Source organism: Tasmannia lanceolata, unplaced genomic scaffold (genome assembly GCF_043159265.1).
Source record: "Tasmannia lanceolata isolate RefF3 unplaced genomic scaffold, GAP_Taslan_0.1 ptg000003l, whole genome shotgun sequence".
In the NCBI taxonomy this organism is placed as follows: domain Eukaryota; kingdom Viridiplantae; phylum Streptophyta; class Magnoliopsida; order Canellales; family Winteraceae; genus Tasmannia; species Tasmannia lanceolata.
Genome location: NW_027518680.1, coordinates 2,563,933 through 2,585,285, shown reverse-complemented (window position 1 = coordinate 2,585,285; position 21,353 = coordinate 2,563,933). Strand labels below are relative to the sequence as shown.

Genomic DNA, 21,353 nt, shown 5'->3' with positions numbered 1-21,353 from the left:
CACCCCTTAATAGCTATTGAAATTTGTTTTGCAAAAAGTAATAATAAAATAATGGATGTGATTGAGAAGGAAGAGAGAGGTAAGTTCAAAAAGTAATAATAAAATAATAGATGTGATTGAAAAAAAGTGAAAAGCATTTTTGTCCTCCAAAATCTATGAACAGTGAAAAGTACTTCATTTTGGTCATTTTCAACTTCCCACTGCCTTTTCAATAATAGTCCAAAAATGGCTTTTTTTTTTGTCATTTCTCATATAATATAGTATAATTATCTAACTCGAAGATTAGAAATACAAACTAAACACATCTAACAGTACCTCTAGTCTCTTGGGAGATCCTACCAATTTAAAAAAGTAGCACCTCTAGTGTCTTTTGGGAGATCCAACTGTTCTAAAAGTCTACTAGAACAAGCATGATTGAACAACACTCTCTAACCTTTTTTTTTTCCAGAAGTGGTGACACCACTCTCTAAATATGGAAACTTTCTACCTCTATCTAAACGACCATACGCATCTGTTCAAGATCTAGACAGTTCATTAAGATGAATCCCACTACAAATTGTAATGATTAACGGCCATCAATTGAATGATCAGATTATCTAATTGGCACATCCATAGCAGGACCCACCAAATGAATGGCTCATATCTAAACAGCCATAACTCAACAGCCCACCAAAAAAAGGAGTATTGAATCAATGACCTCAGTGGTCATCACCATCACGGGAAAAACTCAAATTCAACACCAAAAAGACTTTCCCATCATATTAGGGAGATGATATCAGCACTCCCTTGTATGATAATGATAATCTTTAACACTTCTCTGGGTAGATGTCTGGAAATAGGAACACCCTCTAACAGTAAAGAGTAACAGCCAAATTCAGAAGAGTAAAATAAATGACTGACACTACTAAAAGTAACGGAGTGTCAATATCATACCCAGACTATAATAGTATGGGGGCCAATTAACAGACGGATACAGATAGGACCAACCCAAACAATCAATAGTGGTCCCACATGGGGACTTGTGTAAAGGGAATTATATGTGGCAGACCGTGAAATCACAAGGGCAGAGAGAGAAAACCTGTCACCTTGATTTTAGATCCAAAGAAAAGTAAAAAAGATCGAAGGAGGGGGTGTTTTCTCTCTCCGACCTCCTTTACAAGTAAAGGTCGGCCACCATATAAAATCTCCTTGTGTATATAACCATGACAATTGATCTGGTGGATTACAAAAAAAAAAACAGTTTAGCTTTTTGTGGCATTAACCATAAAACAGACATAATAGATAAAGGGTTAGGATCGTCAGATCAAAGTGAGGTAAAAGCAATGGACCAGATTTGGTTTTGGCGATCGGATCAATGGACCCGGAAAGTCTGTTGGGGAAAAGCCTACCAGCCATCTTCTTCATTGCATTTTTCCATATAACATGATCAATGCTGACAAACAGCTTTTGGGTCTCACCCAGTGATGTGTAAGCGCAATCGAGATCAACACCGTTGATCTCACAGAACATCCAAGATGAGTAAGATTCCTGGACAACAACAATCGACAGTTTAGCTTTTCTGATGAAACCCAAGATGAGGCTTGATGAATCAAGGGCCTAGAAACAACCAAACAAGGTGATCTCAACGACATTTGGCTGGACATGTGGCCTCAAATCGAAACAACGGATCTGATCACAGACATGTGGCAGAAGAGGGGCTAAATAAGTGCCTTTTAGCATTTTCCTAATTATATACCATTGCTACTAGTAATGGTAAGGTGCTTTCTTTTTCTTCACTAATGAAAAAAACAACTAGTCTGTATTCTAAGTAAACTAGTTCCATGATGATAGACTTGTTAGTGTGTGAAGATGTCATGCATCCCCTTATTTGATCATAATCTTGTGTCTTTTGCACTTGTAAGCATTGTCAAATCCCATTGAATTTGCAATCCTCTTCACCTCTATAGATCTCAAGTTTTGATAGTCAAAGATCACAAGGATTCTTTTAAAATATGAACTTGACTTAGGATGACTAAAAAGACACCTAATCACAGATGAACAGACACCCACCACGGACTAATTAAGATGCAAAATGTTTTAATAAGAAATCAAAGAGTTGACCTATCGTGCTCGTTGCTACGTCGCACTCGTTTTGAACCATATATATTCAGCAAGATATTGATCGTTTTTAATTAGAAAGAGACGAGTATTAGGTAGGCTGTTAGGGATGCAACTCGATCAACTTCTGAGAATTCCGGTTGATTTTTTCCAAAATCAGATCTGTTTTAGGTTGAACTCAAATCATTTTTAGCCAACTCTCTCTGTTACATGACTACAGGGGTATGAGTGTCGGAATCAGATATGAGTGCGAGTGTGAAGTTCAGGTGAACTCAAAATAACAAAAGGATTCCTAGATTCGGCAATATACTTTAATCAATTCTAAAATGTAATACTTTTATCCAATAATATGATTATAACAGGTAATATATTGGGAGTTGTAATTACATAAATATAATGTGAGGAACGATAGATGCAAGGGCCCTTTTTATGCAACGGCTCTGCGGCCCTTGAATAGATCCACATCATTTTTAAAATCGGTTGAGAAACTGAATTTAGTTGCACTTAATGACATGGATCTATTCAAGGGCCCTTCTTTAGCACTTGCTAAAGACGGCCCTTGCATCTATCATTCCTCATATAATGTCTTATTTTCATAGAGAAAACTTACTATTAGGATAGATAAAACTAAAAGCATGCCGTAAATGTATATTTCTGCTAGTATTAGTAAGAAAAATAAATAAATAAATAAAAGATATCTAGAAGTGTTTTATTTCCAAAGAGAACTTAAAAACATGCGGTAACTGTATATTTGCCGTAACTGGGGGCTTTTATATAAATTTTATGAACTGTTTCGTTTAGAAAATTATGGGCCACGTCCTGTGAGTAATGATATTTGATCGAAACTGCAATTATGAGTGGAATTAACTTATTTTTAGATATGGGCTTTAACACTTATATGTGTGATTTCAAATGCTTTTAATCATCTCTCGTTTCAGGAAATATTTGGCAAAGTAAACCCTTTTTACACACAAATGAGAACATACATCTATGCATCTAATTATGAGAAACAGTTATAATCTTAGATATTCAGTACTTCCATTTTAGAAATCTCCTTCAATACTCACATCTGTTGCTTGCTTCCATTCAAGCTCAACTTCTCCTCAACGGGGGAGAGACAAATTTAATGGATGTTACAGTGTTTTGGGGATGAATCGATCAGTGGGTTTGTTGGCATTTGACAGATACAAAGAAGTTTAACTCAGTTATTTTACAAGAGATGGATAGATGCAAAAATGAGAATGAGTAAGGGTGCAGGTAGTTCTTAGCCATTGGGATTGAAATATTGCTGTGGCATTTACAATAAGATTGATAGAAAAGGGCATGCCAATATGGCTAGCTAGGAAGTTACAGCAAAGTTATATTAGATACCTCTTATCACGACTTATTGTGAGTCTCCTCCAAGATCCTTTCAGTGGAAGCACCCGTCGAGAATCCTAACTTAAGCATGAGCTCCTCCAAGCGTTTCATATCAGTCAGGTAAAGATATCCAACCTATAAAAAGAAAGATAATTAGATAACTCTACCAAGCACAGCAATAATTATTATATTGATCTGCTAACTTTCAACTGTAATTGAATGTGAAATTCCGGAGAACACAATTTTATGTTGAGGAACAGAGTTTTTCAAGTCCAGCAATGGGATGAGGCAAGAGATGTTTATGTAACTCCTTGAAATGAGATGTCAGATTTTGAAAACTTATAATTAAAGAATGGAATGGTGAAAGCTTATAAGTAACAAATCAGGTTGTGAAAAGGGAACTTGGTGGAACAGCAGGCTACCACAAAGAAAAGAGCAATAGCATTCTTCATTTATCTGTGAAAAGTTTAAGAAATATAAAAAACATTTGCCGCCCTTGTATCATCAATCCTATTAAGTATGAATTGATGAACACATCAAATTAGGTGGAGCCCCTTGGAAGAGAAAAACAAAATGCATGGTCATGAAAGCTCTTAAGCGATTTATTTCTTAAGGTTTCCAAAGGCTTGGATTAAGAAACATACTAGCGTTTCAAGTGATGATGCTCTATTGTAGACTGCTACACCAGCACGCTTTGTAGTGCGTGTTTTGTTCGATCCAATATTTTTTCCCCACCGAAGAATCTCCCTGCACCAAATATTGGAGGAAGTCGTGATTAAGTCATGAAATATATGCTAATAGAGCAAAAGGAAGCTGATATCTACGAGCACATTATGACCTTTAGCTTTTAAGGCAATATTCAGCAACTGAGCAAGTTTAACTCAAGACAGTGAGCCCATCTACGACTACATGCACGAGCCCCAACATGCACCAAGGAACAGAGCATTTCCAAACAAGCAAGAGTGCCCATCTAAATAAAAATGACAGATTTGGAACCCGAAATAATGCATACTAATAATGTGTTTCATTGTTATTAACGTTACTCTGCCTTTCAAATTCTCAAACAAAGCAAAAAAAGAGCATTGATTTCGCACCATAGAAGAATGAGAGGAGGCTTTTAACTAAAATAAAAGAAAAATGCCATTAGCAATGCGCTTAAACTCTAGCGAAAAGAGGCCATAAAGAAGTAAATTGCCAATATTACACGGTCACTTTTGACATAAGATGGTGGTTGTCGGGCATTGGCATTCATGAACTTAGAAGACTATCTACAAAAATAAATGAGAAAGATGGTTGTATACTTGTGGGGAGAAAGAAAAGGATGGGATGGGAATAAGAAAGTGTCAAAGAGAGACAAAGCCATGGAGAGTAAAATCCACTTTCCCTTCACATACTCAGCGGTGACTAAACCCTTGAAATACTACCTCAAGGATCTTTTGATCGTTGCAGCAGTAGAGTAGGTAACCTAACCTACTCAAAATAAGCCTATTTTCCTCTCACTCCTCTTCAGGCATCTGAAGAACTCTGGCATTAACTTGCCCAGCGTTGTCATCTTCTTCCCTCTTCCTCCACAACTCTCATTTCTCCCCTTCCTCTCATTCTTGAGAAAAGAGGCTAAGATACGCCTGAAAAGTCACCAAATGAGAAGTCGCATGTCCATCAAAACAGAGGGCATGAATACCAGCTCCCTCCTAATCAAAATAAAGCGAAATAAAATTTTAGCAATCAATTCTTGAAATCATGAGGATGTTAACCACACAATAAGAGCAGGTTGGTTGAAGTGGAAGCATGCTTTAGGAGTTTTGTACAACCATAAAAGACCTACCAAAGTTGAAGGGAAAGTTTTATAAGACAGCTGTGAGGCTAGCCATGCTGTACGGCTCAGAATGTTGGGCCACCAAGAAGCAACATGCTCATAAGATGAGTATAGCGGAGATGCGAATGCTTAGATGGATGTGCGGACACACAAGCTTAGATCGAATTAAAAATGAACACATCCGTAAAAAGGTGGGAGTGGCACCAATTGAGGAGAAGATGAGAGGGCACCGCTTAAGATGGTTTGGGCATATCCAATGTAGGCCTGTGAATGCTACAGTGAGAAAATAGGAAAGGTTGGGCTCTGTAAGCAAGACCAACATTGAACGAAATTCAAAAAACATGACTTGAAAATCATAATCCTAATAAAATCAGAGTTCCTTGTGATCGTTAGATGAAGCAGCATTTATGCATGTATTACTACCCTATAGAATATTACAATCATCATTTATGCATGTAAGATGCCAGAGTTACCATATGAATATTACAATCACTTGAAAGTTCTAAAATCAGAGTTCCTTGTGGTCATTAGATGAAGCATCATTTATGCATGTATTACAGCCTTGTAGAACTTTCACAAAGATCTCAAAGAGAACTTTTAAAATGCTTGAGGGACACTGGTAGAAAGATAATACATGGACGAGCCAAAATCTTGAACTAACCTTTCTTCCTTTGACAAGTAGTCTTCATCAAGAAGTTTCCTGAGCAATGCATCCTAAAACACAAAACACACGAGATAAGCTTTAAGAATCCTATGCATTTTTTACTATTTATGCAACTCTTTAACAAGTACTAGATACTTCAAATAAGACTAGACTCTTATCCAAACTTTTAAAACTGAAACCAAAAAATATCCATAGGAATTTTCTCAAGCAAGACAACAATGGGACGAGAAAAGATGAAATTAGATAGCCCGAAGTGACTATATATGTTGATTTATTCCATCAAAATGATATTATATGTATGTACGTATGTATGCTGCATGTATATATGTATATATATCCATGCGTGTAATGATAAATGTGTCCCCTATTTAACCATGAGCCAACCCCTTGTAGAGGTTTCATAACTGCTGAACCTTTTTGTCTTTAGTCATAAAACCACTCAAAGGGGATGTTACCATCTACATGCGCGCGAGCGCGTGGTGGTCATGGTCGTGGGTGGGTGGGGGTGCTAGTATTTCCACCCTTAAAATTAGGACTGCCACACATGACAAGAGAAGCTCACATGGGAGGAATTATCTAAGTTTCATGGGTGGAAAAACAGACATTTGCACACACATGCACGGCACATAACTCTATAATGATGCAAAAAAATGGAAGAGGAACGAGGACATGGCAAGACCCTGAATTTGGTTAGGTGACTCAGGCGCAACATTCAATCTTCCCTGAAAGATGTCAAGAACTGGCAATTCAGCAACAGAACTTACTCATCACCTCCACATTCCTAGACAAGTGATAGAATGGAATTAGTTGACTGTAAATGGCAGAGGGGAGTCGCCACCCAAGTTTCTCAACTCAACTAAGCATTTGTCCCAAACTAGTTGGGGTCGGCTTCGCCACCCAAGTTTCTATGGACATAAAATCCAAGAAAAGCACAAACAATTAGTTGATTTTAAATGATAGAGGGGGAGTCACCACCCTAGTTTTTACACACCAAAAGTCCAAGAAAAATAGAAACCTAACAACAAAAATATCTTTGGATCAAACCAAAGTCCAGGTAAGATCCTGGACACAGGGTTTTTCTTTTCATAAACGAACAAGAGGAAAGGCTTTCCCAATATAGAGTACAGATCCAATACCACGTATGCAAGAGTGTCGGCTACCACATTAGTAGCATAAAATAAGGCTAAAGGAAACCACCAGTCCAGTGAACAAATCTCAAATCTCATCGATGATGTATGTACAATGATCTGACCAAATAAAGATTAACAGAGTACCTTTGACCTTTCAAAGAGCGCTCAAACCTCAAGTTCACTTAAGTAGTGGACTCCAATGGGCCCAAAAGAAGCTCAATTGACTTCCAATTTAAAATCTTTAAATACCCATCCAACACTAGCCAACCGCATGTTCCCACTTGAAATCTCATCAAAGTCATGGGTATGCTTCCCATGACATGAGTTCAAATCCCCCCGGGCTTACCCTCCGCCCATGGTTTAAGGGTGATTGCGCGCATCCATAGGGAATAGTCCCGCCCTAAAAATTGGGGTGGGGATACCCTATGTCATCAAAGAAAAAAAATCGAAGTCAAGTTTGAGCAAACCAAGTTGGGTTCCTTTTCTTTCTGCAACTACTATTTTTGCTATCCCTCCTTTGGCTGCCAATTTCCAATAGTAACAAATCTTGAAAATTTAAGCCCCGATACCCCTTACTAATAAAATCCTAATGAATAAAAAAGATCCTGATTTTCTCTAATGACTTCAACATGGATGTAACTTCATCTCCAAAAATTCTTCCATTCCTCTCTCATCTAAATAACCCACATGACAGTGTACGAAAATTACTGAATAGACCACCCGACCAAACCAACAGATTAAGTACAATATCTAGGAAACAATAGCATACTAAAAGGATTTAGGGTGAAACTCCGCATTGTCTATCCATCGAATATTGAAATGAAAGGAGATCAAGCTCTCTTATGCCTCTCGGCTCTTCATGTGCATGCTTGCGAATCGGATCTCGCTCTTCATGTGCATGCTTGCGAATCGGATCTTCCCATTTTTTAGATGATCATGATTGTGAGTCATATCCACAAAAGCTATCCAAAAAAAGGTCTCCAACCTTGGAGATAAGGGAGCCCCACACGGCCACACCTTGGCACAAGCTAGCTTACCCTAAACCAAAGAAAGATCAAGGACTTTAAAGAGACTGTACCTTGAGATTCCCACAACCAAACCCTTCTATCTATACAACCTACCTATGGATATACGCCTCTACCAACTTACCACGTAGGTTTGATAGACAATTTACCTTCCCATACTAAGTTTCTTCCAAAAACTAGTTTCCAAAGTCCAACTACTTTTTTTTTCTGATAGGTAAGCTGGGATCGAACCTACGACTTCAAGGTTGAGAACCAAAGCCTCAACCATTGAGCTACAAGCTCAACCCTCTTCCAGAAACAAAGCCCAACTACTTTACTCCTCTCTCACTTATAACACCACCACCCCCCACCCCCAAGAAAAAAAAAAAAACTTACTACTAAACATCTAGGGCTTGGATGCCTACTGCCTTTCTCCATCTTTCCGTCCTTAATAATTAATACTCATGCCCTATAGGGATAATCGTATCAATAGAAGTAAGCATTGTCAGAGAGAAATTGACTTAGGCATCTTAACAACAATTGCGATGACTAGAGGTATACAAATCCTCCTTGGCTTGACAAGTGAGTAATGTTTACATAGTTACAACTTAAAAATCCTGAAGCTAAAGAGGAAGAAAAGCAAGGTGGCAAGATCATTTTTCAATTAACACCTACTGCCAAAGGTATAACTTTTCATATTCCAAGATGTGGAGATGAATATTATAGGCAGAAGACAGAGACAATATCATGATGACCACGAACAAGAAAATATGGCAAAAAGATATATATCTATATACTATATAGGAGAAGAGAAAAGAAGAGAATTTTTTGAATTTTTGGAAAATTCTATGAGAATTACAAATCACTTTTTTTGACTTTTTTTAACAAATGCACCCATTCAACTCACATATTTTCAATCCTACCCCCTCCTTTATGCTTTTTAACAAATGCACCCATTAAAGCCACATAATTTCAATCTTACCCCCTCCTTTATGGTTTTTTAATAAAAAATCTATAGAGGTGATCTTAACCGTCCGATTTAAGAGGAATTATGGAAACCTCTATAGATTGGATGGCTAGGATCAGCCTATGGAAATGATTTTTGGGGCACAACCTATTTATGTTGTGTTCCATCACATGGACGGTTTGGATCAACCTATGACGTGGTCCGTACAGTTCTTTGTCGGCCCGTGCATCGCACGGGGTTTTTTACTAGTGTGTATATATATATAAGGCAAGGGCCATAATTTAGGTGCATTGACAATGTATAATAAGTTTTTTGCAAGACTGCAACCAATTCAATAATAAGTTGAAATAATGCAATCATAATCAGCAAAAACCAGTGCAGAAAACCAAAAAGATTGTTTCTGTCACATTGATAACTCAAACATCATTTAGCATAAGGAAGTGTACATGCCTGTGCTTCGCAACGTACTATTGCCATTACACGGGCATTGTATTCATCAATACTTTGCGTAGGAAACAGAAAGTGCCTACGAGCATATAACTGCATATTTTGACAAGGCATGGAAGTTAAAATCAAGCTAAAGAAACTAATTGTTCAATTCAGCATCGTGAAAAGAATAATATAAAAATAAATGTATCATCCATGAAAGAGATGCTTGTTAAAATATTTCGGGGCCGTTTGGATACACGGATTTTAGAATCCTGGATTTCCTCAAAATTGTAGTTGGGAGACAAGAGAAGAAAGAGAGTAGCCGTTGTTTTCTGATTTCCAGCCCTTCTTTCAGACAGCAAGAGAGCTGGCGATCGTCCCATGTTTCCAGGTTTTAGAAATCGCAGGATGCAGGAGAGATTTTTAAAACCTGTTTTTCTTACTTAAAATCCAAGAAACGCTGCAAGGACAGCATACCAGCAGCTTGGTCAAGACCCTCTTTTACACTATTTTCAAACTAAAACCTGCATTCTAAAATCCGCGTATCCAGACGGCCCCTAGTATTACTGCACAGTATAAACAGGGGGGCAGATATCCGCATGATCATGCTTTGATAATGGGGTGAATATCCTTGTTGTACACTTCTCTAGCTGGCTTCTGCGAGCTTCGCCCCATTATCAAAACATGGCCGTGTAGATATCAGTTCCCTGTAAATATCATCAGCTATTCAGCTGTACAAGGTAGTCTTTTGTTTTTCCGTATCAGGTAGTTACCGCCTCTTTAATCCTGTAATTGAATTACAAGTATATATTTTTCTTTGGTAGTTGGTGAGAATCACATTTCTCATCATTCAACAACTTCACAATTATCCACCTCACAGGATTAAAAGAGCATTAAAAATCCTCAACTTAAACATGGTTCTGAATCAAATTAAAATTACTCAAATTGGCAAAAGCAATTTACAATGCAATTGCCTTATATATTCCATTGTGCTCCAATCCTCAAGAACGAGTTCCAGAAAAGAGTTAGTATACATTCTAAGCACCAGTTCAAGCACAAAAATAATGACCATCAAACAACATGCAATGTTGCCATCGATATAAAATATTTAGCCTAGCTAAAAGTACCTTGCATATAAATAATTTTATTGAAAAATAAAATGAGAAATACATTATGAATAATGCAATACACATGTTTTACCTCATAAATGCAATCTCCCATATAAGCTAAGGATGCTGCGTTGTATACCGATCGTGGGTTTTTCACTTTGGGAGCAACAGGCACCCATGTCTCATAACCCAGATATAGTTCCTCCATTTTTCCTATTTATAAGGAATATAAGATTATATAAGATTATAGAGACATTGAAGTACGAAAATCAGTAAAATGGCCAAAGAAAGAAAGGAAATACCAAGCTCAGGTGTTACTAAGAATGTAAAATTACCAAAAATAAAACGCAACCCAGTTGCAGAAAAGAAAATGGACAGAAGAATAAGAAGAAGAGAGGGATTGATTGCCTTGTTTAAGGGTTCTGTTCATGTTGAAGAGCTCTGAAACATCCAAATCCTTCTTGAGGGATTTGGTGGTGGAGGGACTAACTGATTTGGGGATCTTCTTAGGGGGGTTCGGATTGACAATGGGAATTGGATTGGGGTCGATGTTCCATGAAGCTCTCAACCTCATGGAAGCAAACGCGGCAACAGCCATTTTGGCTTAGAAAGATGACTCAGGATTAGATTCTCTGTTTATAAAGGACCCACGATAAATAAATAGGATATATCTATGTGATGATTTGGGCCGTTGATCCGGTGGGCCACACATCCACGAGAATGCATTGCTTGTGGGTCCCACCCACACTAAATAGACTATCCCAACCCCTGTCAATATGTTGCATTTTACGGGAGATTTTATTTTTATATGGTGCCCGGCCGTATATTTAATTCAACAGTAGACCACTTTTTAAGGTTCTGCTGTTGGATCAAATATCAAGGGTGGTACTTTTATCGTACCATCTACGCTTGACTTCATGGTTAGGCACCGTATGATTTTGATCTAGTGGTGGCCCACCATAAACAGATCTTCGGGTGCAGCACATTTTGGCATAAGTTGCAGAACTAGTTATTTTAGATCTTTGTCATCGAGGGAGGAGATTGAGGTTTTTAGGACCTAAGTGGGGTCCTGCCTGTGTTTGTGACTAGGTGGGAGCCAACCTAGTATGGGACAATTTTAAATGGCCTAGCCTAACAAGTTTCATCAGCTTTGGAGCTTCAGAATAGGTTAGTTACCTAACAGTTGGTATCACAGTGAAAGCCACCACAGAGTAAGCCAAGGACGCGGAGGCGCGGTAGAATGTTAGGATTCTAAATGGGGGCCTTCCTGGGTATGGGACCCAGCCTCATAGCAAACATGTCTAAAGGGCCTAGCCTAACGAGTTTCATAAGCTCTGGAACTTTTGGCGTATCAGTTAGGTACCTAGGAGACATCCCTCTATCGTAGATCCAAACCATTTATCTGGCCATGCTCGAAAGTTGCACTCATGGAATGAACCTAATCTTCCTATTGTTGGAGAGCAAAACGATGGCGTATGCAACAGTGTATGGTTATTAAATGAAAATCTTAAAAACAACAAGAAAGTGACATTTCTCTCCTGAAAAAAGAGGGAGTTCAAAATGGGTTTTGCAAAATCAGCTAGATACTCTGATAGACAAAATATATAAATAAAGGAATATTGAGGCAATTTCGCAAAAAGCCGCTCACTTTTTCAGGGTAGAACAGCCACCTCAGATGAATTAAATGAATAAGACAAATTCTGCTTCGAGGTGATTGTTCTCTCCTGAAAAACTAAGCCGCTAAATGGCTTTTTGGGTAATTGCCTAGACATTTCCATAAATAATTAATTCAGTTATGGAGGATGAGGTCCTCTGCTGGCGAGGGAGCTTGGCATTGGTATAAAAAATGAATTAATATTTTTTTCTGAATGGTAAAAATATTTGAATTATTATACACAAGAAATCTCTGTTTGAACAATTGGGTGATTGGAGGAAATGTCCCAAATTTCCATTAGACTTGAAAAAAGCCCAAACAGTGGTTGAAAGCTGATAAAAACTGATGAATAGTCCCACTTTAACCAAGGAGTTTTTCAGTTTCTCAATTTTAGTGGAAAATTTTGAAAGGCCACCAAACTAGTTTCCATCAATTATCATTCCTTAATCTACTACAAATAGATATCATTTGCTTAAGTAATCATTAAACTCTGTCTTCGCAAGCGTATGAAGAGGTCAGAATGAAAACTTACACTTAAAGAGCAATAGTCAAGATGACCAATAATATTAACTATATCAGCTTAAGGATTTAACATATTTAACAAGTAGTAAGCTTTCCTTTTGTGTTTCCCATTCCAATCATCAGATAGAATGTGTGTTCCCCATCATTGCAAAAAAAAAAACTATCCTTTATTGTTTACTGAAAATCAACAATACTGGCAGCATCTTAACTAGAAAGATGACCAGATGACTCTTGTAATGAAAGTCAGCTCAAGTCATCCAAACGCGTCTCGATTCAAATTTGTTACGAAGTCATATATTTTTCAATTTTGCAATCAATATTTTCTGCCAGTAGATCTTAACAAGCATATGGAAGGAAATGCCCAATAATATTGTAATTTTCTTTTTTTCGAAATGACTAGTGTTGTAATTTGCATCGAGTAGAGAATCACCCTCGATCCAAATCTTAGAAATCTATGTAGCAGTTACAAGTTGAACTGACATTATCACTCTAATGATTTAAATCTGGATTTTGCAGTCACAGATATTTAGTGTATATTCATTTTTAATGAACAGAAGAAAGAAAAGCTTAACTGAAGAAGTAAGCAAATTGTCAAACATTTGGGAAAGGAGGGGTAAGTTACTTGATCAAATTAAAATGAGAGAATTGAGTTCGATCTCTAAATCAATTTATGACTCTAGTTAGGGAAGAGAACATTGGATATTCTCAATTTGAATTAAAATGGAATTTCAATTAGGATCTTCTATGCAGCTATTCCGACACTATAATTAGTATTCCATATTAGTGAAACTACAAGAAGGCAAAGATATTGAACAGATACTTGGCAATAGGCAGAGGTAAGAATAAGGATCCTTTCAGATATTCTACAAAAATATCAGCGAATTTTAAACATTTTATTTCCTGATTAAACAATCTACCCCTTGACAAAGATCTATTATAATTGAAGACCAGCTGCACCGTGAAGTCCTCAAATGATTTCTAATTGTAAGCATGCACTTATAAGAGAATTAAATAATTATATTTATTTCGGTGCCATCATTTCATCTCAAACTTGGTATTTATTTACTTGTCAAAAGAATATTTACAGTTAAAAGTTCTTGAAACTCAGGATGGCATTTACAACAGTAGCCAGAGTAATCCAATCCTGCAAGGGTAGTTCACTTGCACGTTTTGGGCTAAGAAAATTTAGTTAATTCAGAAAAATAATATACAATGAAGGAAAAATCATTAACTTCTTTCTTCAGTGGGAAAGTGGTAAACTAACCCACAACCTTACATACGACATTTAGATCAATGATCACTAATGGCAGGAGGGTCAACCAGTATGGTTCGTGCTTCTGCCAATTATAGTTTCAACCTCCATCTCTCACATGCTTTACCTGCCAAATGAGGAAACATAAAAATGTAAAAAACATCAATATCTGTATCACAACTAAGGCACCATTCCTCTCGCCAAACAAATGAAAAATGGCCCTTCACGACAATGTCTTGAGGTCAAGTCTCTTAACTAACAATGGTGTACATGAGTTCTACGCCCCTATATGTACCTTGCCAATTGAAAGAGAGGTTTGCCATTTCACATTGTAATGGAGCATGTGGTTCTTGGATAAAGTAACCTCTGATGGAGCCGAGATTACTACCAAAAAATTAAATTATGAAATAAACAAGTCGTGAAGGAGCTATATAAGGACCTGTTATTTCGTGGTCTGTTGCTGAGAAATAGAGTTCCACATGCCACTATGACCACGACACGTATAACCTGTAACAAAAATTATTATAGACAAATTTGGCATTTTGTCCCTCAGTGACAAAAAAATTAAATAATACAAGTCTACCCTGTATGCATTTCACAATTGTACCTTATACACGTCATTACCAAAGAAGAGTAAAAACTAAACAGAAACCAGAAATACCATTGCTCATAAAAAAGAAAAAAGAGAGTGGACAAGAAGTGAAGCACGAGAAACAGATAGTAATATAATACCATCACAAATAACACAGGCTCGAGGATCTTAACAGCTAAAAGAACTACCTACTGAAATCAAGTAACTACTAATAAGTTATTTGATAATCAAGCAAAAGAAGAGTCTGGCATTATGACCTATACTCCAAGATAGTTGATGTGGTTCCAAGTACGTACTGAAGGGTATTGGTTTTCCAAACAATTGGCATTTAGTTTTCTGGCATTCTATGTTTCACTAGAAACAAGACATATTTAAGTGGATTGTCATTTGTGAGAGAAAAAGACTGAATAAAGTGTCATTTGTAAAATTCACTAAAGGGGAAGATCAATTGGCAAACAATCTTATCAATGTTTCTTAGGAAAGACAATTGGAACATTTCAAAAGCAACCCAGGAATAAAGGCTGTATTCTCCAACTTAATATATACGTTTGTATGTTTCAAATAGCCATTTCTTTCTAGCTAGGATTTATTTCATCATCCTTGTAGTGTCAAGTAATTATTTATCCAATTTTCATATTCCCTTCTAAAACCAATGCAGCATATCCTATTCAATCATCCAGTGAAGTTTCTATAGTGCTCTACCACGCCCAAAAAATGAAAAAACCAAAATGCAATAATACAGTAAGAGAAGCAACCTGTTCAATCAATCCTCCCGCCTTTCCAGGAACACCAATCGAACTTTCAACCTTCGAATTTCTCAAATTATAGGAAGATTCATCATCTTTATACACATCATCATGAATGTCATCACACATCTTACTCTGCATTTGTTTAGAATTACATAATCAAAGTTACAAATGCATGTACATTGTAAAGTAGACAATATAAGCATTCATACAAGCACGAATGGTGAAGGAATTTCAATCTCACAGACAATTTTGCTACTCAAAGAAAAAATATTAGATGATAATTAAAATTATATGAATTTTTGTACAGGGCATAAGCTCTGTGCATGATGAAGTCAATTATCGCTTAAATAAAACAAGAAACTCCTTTCCATGCACAAGGGAGAATCTAGAGAAAACCAATCATGCAAAGTAAATAATGAAATAATTAAGGGAAGGAAAAAATTGATAGATCATTTAGTAGATAATGTGAACACTCAAACACAATCTCCAACATTTGTCACAAGTAGAGAATGAGTTTCAAGTAAAAGATATAAATCATATGGATAGCAATTCAAGCAAATAAAGGGTAACTTTTTTTTCTTCTACAAATTATATGTGAAGACTGAAGAAAATAAAGAAACATAAGATACCACGAGAAACATACATCCCAATAGGTAAAAAATGGTATAGTCCACTAGGTACCTAAAAATAAAACTTCAACTAAAAACAATGAGTGTTCATGGTGATTCTCCAAATTGAATAACTAAATAATAAAGGCTATCAGCTCCAGAATGAAGCTGGGAAAATGATCTCAACTCTTCCAGGCATTCACGGAATGCTATATAACTCTACAAAGTTAATATAAATGCAATACAGTGCAGTGTGAAATTGGGCAAATAGAGCTACAAACCTCTTCTCCATGGGACAAGGCTCTCTCGCTTAGATGTGTGTCTGTAAAGATATTGCAGCCTTCTACAAGATTCCTCACTTGTTTGCTACTAGTTGTAATACACAAATGCCTTGCATCATCTTGGAATATCCATCTACCCAAGCGCTCAAAGGAACAGCGATCTACTTTACAATATTTCAGTGGTTCCAGTTTTTTGTTTGAAGATGCATGGATATTTAGCCTTTCCAAATCTTCTCTACAAGTTCTAAATTCTCTTCCATCTAAAACTTCATTAACAGAAGACTTACATTTGGTATCTACACTTTTATGGACTTCATTTTCTTGATCTTTACTTTTTTCAGTTGAGTTGCTTTCATCATCAGGGTAGTGCATTGGACCCACCTCTTCCAACTGCTCACTTTCCTGAGATGATAGTGCTCCTTCTGAAGTTCCATATGCAGTTTGTGAATCCAAACCAACTGGGCCAAATGTCAAACTAAAGGGCACATAGACACATTTGTGGATTTCATGGTCTTGATCTGTCCTGTTTTTGGTTGAGCTGCTTTCATCAACTGGGTTGTCTATTGCACCCAATCCCTCCAATTCTAATTGCTCGCTTTCCTGAGATGGCGGTTCCCCTTCTGAAGTTTGATACGCAGATTGTACATCCAAACCAACTGGGTCAATTGTCCCATACTCTTTCTTTTCATTGAATTTTCCTATTGATCCCTCAATTGGCTCTAGATCGTTATTTCTCTCTGGTAATTGCGACTCTGCGGCATCTAAAGACTCCGTTTTGATAGGCTTATGGTTTCCCAGATTCAACTTTTTTAAATTCTGGTTGTTCTCAAATCCTAATAGCTGTTTGTCCTTTCCCATAGATTTCCAACTGGTGTCTAAAGAAGAATGCTGCGTTTCTTGTGTTCTCTTAACGTAAAGCAATTGGAAATTTTCCAAGTTTCCTTGTGAGTTTTCCCTTGCGGGACTCCCAACAGAAAAAGAATTATCTCCGGTTCGTCCAGCCTGTTGTGTCGCTTTAGTTTTTTCTGTTTCATCTTGTTCTACATATTGCCCCTTCAAATAACCTTCCATGTCAATCTTGCCCAACTGGGACTTTGTTATTGGGATGATATGAGGTATCTTTCCCTGCTCGCATTCAAGTTTTGTGGATCTCAATCAAGAAAAACAAAGCATCTAAAGCATTCATTATAAACCAACAGAAAATGTATCACATGAAAACTGAGACAGCATTACCTGAGTTATACCACTTTCAAATGCACTTATCATTTTCCTAACATTGGTAGGACTTGTCCCTGGGAAAATCTTTGTTTCAGAACTACAAGCTCTATCTTGTCCTAATCTGCCATAAAAAGAATTTCTATTTTCAATATCTTCTCCCAATGTGGCAGAAAATGGATTGCTATTTTCAGTGTTTTCTACCAATGTAGCAGAAAAGGAAATGTTATTTTCATTAACAACTTCAGTGAGAATGGATTCCGAGCATCCTATCTGATGATCTAAAGCTTCCTGGGGAACGTCAGTAGGTGGTAATTGGGTCTTTAATTTTTCTTCAGAGCTGATGTAATTTTCTTCAGTCAGATGGACTTCATATTCAGATGATTGTTCAGGGTGTTCTTGAAGTTCTAGTGACAATGGAGCCATCGACAAGTTTCCACTTCCATCTGCAGTATTCAAAATCGATTCGAGGCCCATTAGTGATACAAAAATCATCCTCTTCAACCAAACCCAAATTTAATTTTATGCAGTTGAAGAAAAACAATTGGTGAAAAATTAGTTGAGCTTTATGCAGTTAAACGAGATACATTGGTAACCAAAATTAATTGATTTCCACCCAAGGAAACAAAGAACATTGATTCCTTCTACTATGAAGAGAAAAGACAAGTTCTATAAGCAGAAGACGTTAGCATAATTATTTGATAAAAGGCAATGTATTTATAGCAAAAAATCCAAGCATCCACAATCACATAGACCTTCACTCTAGTAAAATGACTTTCAAGTGAAACATTGAAAATTGAAGTACAAGGAAAATAAATCCTTAACTGGGGTTACTTGCTCTGATTGATCATGCATGGTTCCTTCTCTTTGAATAGGACTGGATGACAATTCCTTCCCTTGATGAACAGGAATTGAAATTGAACCTTCACTGCATTCTTCTGCGAAATTTAAAACTTTTATTAGGACAACTCTTTGCTACTAAGGATGCGAAATGCTGAAAATCAAAAGAAGCTCAAAGTCCAACAGCAAATCACAAGCACAACTCGACACTACCACCAGCGGCAGCATCTTTGGCATTTTCCAAACTTGTATGACTATGAGTCCTCTTGATCAATTCCCCTTGTTTCTTCTTTACCACAGAGTCTCTCTGCCAACAAAACCCAAACACCAGACAAAATTAAATAGAAGCCATCTATTTGCAGATATTTCACAATCAGACACTGTGAAAATAAGCATACCACTTCCATAATCCGCTTGCGTTCTTCTTCATTAAGGATGAACTGCAGTTTCATGCGAACTTGCACACCACCTTCTAGGGGAAACGAATCGTCCCAAGAGCCCTTCTCAACCACAGACATGGTCTGAACATCTGACAAGCAGGATCAACTCTAATTATCATCCACCCATCCATATAAAAATCCAAAAAGGACTAAAACCAACAATCAATTCAAAGTTTCTGTAACGCCCTGAACAACTGTGTAGATATTGTCCGGTTCTAGGCGGCAGCCCTCCCCGGTTTTAAAACGCATCTACACAGGGAATGGGGGTCTACAACATATAACCCAGGAACTTTCTCTCTCCGCTTCCGATGTGGGACTATTACAATCCACCCCCCTTAAAGGGCCCAACGTCCTCGTTGGCACATCGTACTAGAGGAGGTACGGCTCTGATACCATATTTGTAACGCCCCGACCAACCGTGTAGATATTGTCCGGTTCTAGGCCGCAGCCTTCCCCGGTTTTAAAACGCGTCTACACAGGGAATGGGGGTCTACAACATATAACCAGGAACTTTCTCTCTCCGCTTCCGATGCGGGACTATTACAGTTTCAAACCCAAAAAGAAAAGCACTCTCAATCGAAACTGTACCTGTTCGGGATATCTCATTCCCCTCAGCATCACAGAGCGTCACAATCAGATTATCGCGGAGAGTCGTTAATGGGCTGAAGCACACATATAAAAGATTCAAAAAAATCACTACCCAGAACCAGGAGGAAACTGAAAAAATGCCTCTTATTGAATATAAGCAGAATATTGAGAAGAAAAAGAAGACAACAGAAGTGTAAGGAATTTTCTGCTCACAATAAGAATTCACCCTGGTCCCAAGTTTGATATTCCCTCTTCCCCATTGCAACTGCCAAGAATCAGTACGACAATCAGAGTATTCCGAAGAGGAGGGAAAAAAAATGATAAAAAAAATGATAAAAAATATAATCAACACTAACGAAAGGGTAATATTACTTACCCTTCACAGAAACAAGAGAGGATGATGGAGATGGCATCAAGTCCAAAACTGGAATGAATTTAGTCACCACGATTAAGTAAAGATAGCAGAATTCTTCATTTTTAGTTGAAGTTGAATTAGGAAAATAAGAACGTTAAGTACCTGAAACTTGTATGGCACCTGGCATTGGGTTCAGTGATTATGTAAGCCACACTTCTTTGGGGAGAGAGAGAGAGAGAGGGAGGGAGGGAGAGAAGACGAGTGACGATTGGGCCGATTGGCTGTCATTCGTTGCTGTCATGTGTACAATTTAATCCAACTATATTGGATATGTGGACGTTAAATTGAGTGGCCATGAAGATTGTGATGGGACCCAAAAAAAATGACTTGCCTACCAAGGAAATGGTACCTTTGTCTCTTCCAAGTGGTAGCATATTTCACACAGATCAAAATGAAAATTTTATCTCTTTTGCTCCCCTAGAGGTGCAGCTCGGGCCTGGTCGGGTCGGGTCGGGTCGAGGTCAACACTAACCCAGCCCGAGGTAGCATTACCTCAACCCTAATCGGACCCAACTCGAAAGAGTGTCAACTAGACCTCGCAAACAGGTGGGTTGGGTTGGGTTACCCATGGGTTATGCATGTGCGGATCAAATGGGTTGTGTAAAAAATGCCCCCCCTACAGGTCAGCACTTAGGTGACCCACACCCACTGCACGTGGGTTGGGTCATCAACTCGCAGGAAACCTGCAATTTTTTTACAAAGAGTAAGGTTTTTTTTTTTTGGGAAATGATTTCAGCACACCTATATTTTGATTAGACCTGGCAACGGGCGGGCCGGGCCGGGTTTGACCCGGCCTGTACTAGTCCGGATCAAATGGGCCGGGTCAACCCGCAGGTCACCCGGATTTTTGACATAATTTTTTAAGATTTTTTTTAAAATTTATATAGGGATTTGCTAGCCACCTTCTCCAAAGCTACCTTCTCCAATTGCATGATCATTGCGCTCTTAGCCCATTAATGTTGACTTTTTTAGAGTTGCTTATGTGCAAAAAGCAGGAAGTACTATTTGTGCAAAGGTGGCTAGCAATAAATAAAAATTATGCGGTACTAAATTTTATAGAAAAATTACGGCAAAATGGCACCAAAGTAGAAAAAATACGAAAACTATAGCAAAATATGACAATTACGGAAATAACTACTAAGAAAATGAAAGAAATATGACAATTACCGGAAAAGGGTAAATAAAACTTTTTTCCACTTCTCCACGGGCACCCGCGGGTCTTTAAATACTAAAAGACAAGATACATGAGTGCATGTTATCAAAACATGTTTGTGCTTAAATCATTCCTTCCCCCTTTTTCTTTTTTTGTGAATAAGGAAATTATAGCAGCAAAACCCAAGAAGAGACTTAGAAAAAATGCTCGGAATACCCCCCATTGCAAACGAACCCTTGTCCCTCTTATACTAAGTTGCATTTCCTCTTAATTTAGACCGGTCCGTTTATCTTTTTCTTTGATCTCAAGCTTCATATGGATTGCTTCTCAATGAAGTAACACAAAAATGCCCTAGTACCCTCCAAAAGAGATAAATCTCATCTTTTATTTGAAAGCGGTCCTTTATTGCGAGTTAAGAAATGCAGCCAATATCTACTCAAACCAAAAAAAAGAAAGAAAAAAAAAAAGA

At 37.6% G+C, this 21,353-nt stretch overlaps 2 protein-coding genes across 6 annotated transcripts; both read right to left on the bottom strand.

The window, feature by feature from the left end:
* Positions 1-1,068: 1,068 nt before the first annotated feature.
* Positions 1,069-11,212, bottom strand: LOC143859948 (uncharacterized). Of its 2 annotated transcripts, XM_077370431.1 has the most exons (7): positions 10,984-11,212; positions 10,667-10,788; positions 9,488-9,577; positions 5,934-5,986; positions 4,101-4,203; positions 3,469-3,591; positions 1,069-1,527 (listed from the first exon to the last, which is right to left on the bottom strand). In XM_077370431.1, exons 1-6 carry the CDS (start codon positions 11,171-11,173, stop codon positions 3,475-3,477), a joined length of 675 nt encoding a protein of 224 aa, XP_077226546.1. In that variant the 5' UTR covers positions 11,174-11,212; the 3' UTR covers positions 1,069-1,527; positions 3,469-3,474. The 2 variants fall into 2 exon arrangements, with proteins under 2 accessions (XP_077226546.1, XP_077226537.1); XM_077370422.1 differs by lacking the exon at positions 1,069-1,527 and having other exon boundaries at positions 3,098-3,591; positions 10,984-11,211.
* Positions 11,213-13,789: 2,577 nt separating this feature from the next.
* LOC143847551 (uncharacterized) lies at positions 13,790-19,973 on the bottom strand. 4 transcript variants are annotated; one of them, XM_077356439.1, is made up of 12 exons: positions 19,834-19,973; positions 19,693-19,740; positions 19,530-19,581; positions 19,317-19,390; positions 18,687-18,817; positions 18,502-18,595; positions 18,276-18,386; positions 17,467-17,897; positions 16,234-17,358; positions 15,351-15,476; positions 14,443-14,510; positions 13,790-14,130 (listed from the first exon to the last, which is right to left on the bottom strand). In XM_077356439.1, exons 1-12 carry the CDS (start codon positions 19,856-19,858, stop codon positions 14,127-14,129), a joined length of 2,289 nt encoding a protein of 762 aa, XP_077212554.1. In that variant the 5' UTR covers positions 19,859-19,973; the 3' UTR covers positions 13,790-14,126. The 4 variants fall into 4 exon arrangements, with proteins under 4 accessions (XP_077212554.1, XP_077212560.1, XP_077212568.1 ...); XM_077356445.1 differs by having other exon boundaries at positions 18,505-18,595; XM_077356453.1 differs by lacking the exon at positions 15,351-15,476.
* Positions 19,974-21,353: the final 1,380 nt, after the last annotated feature.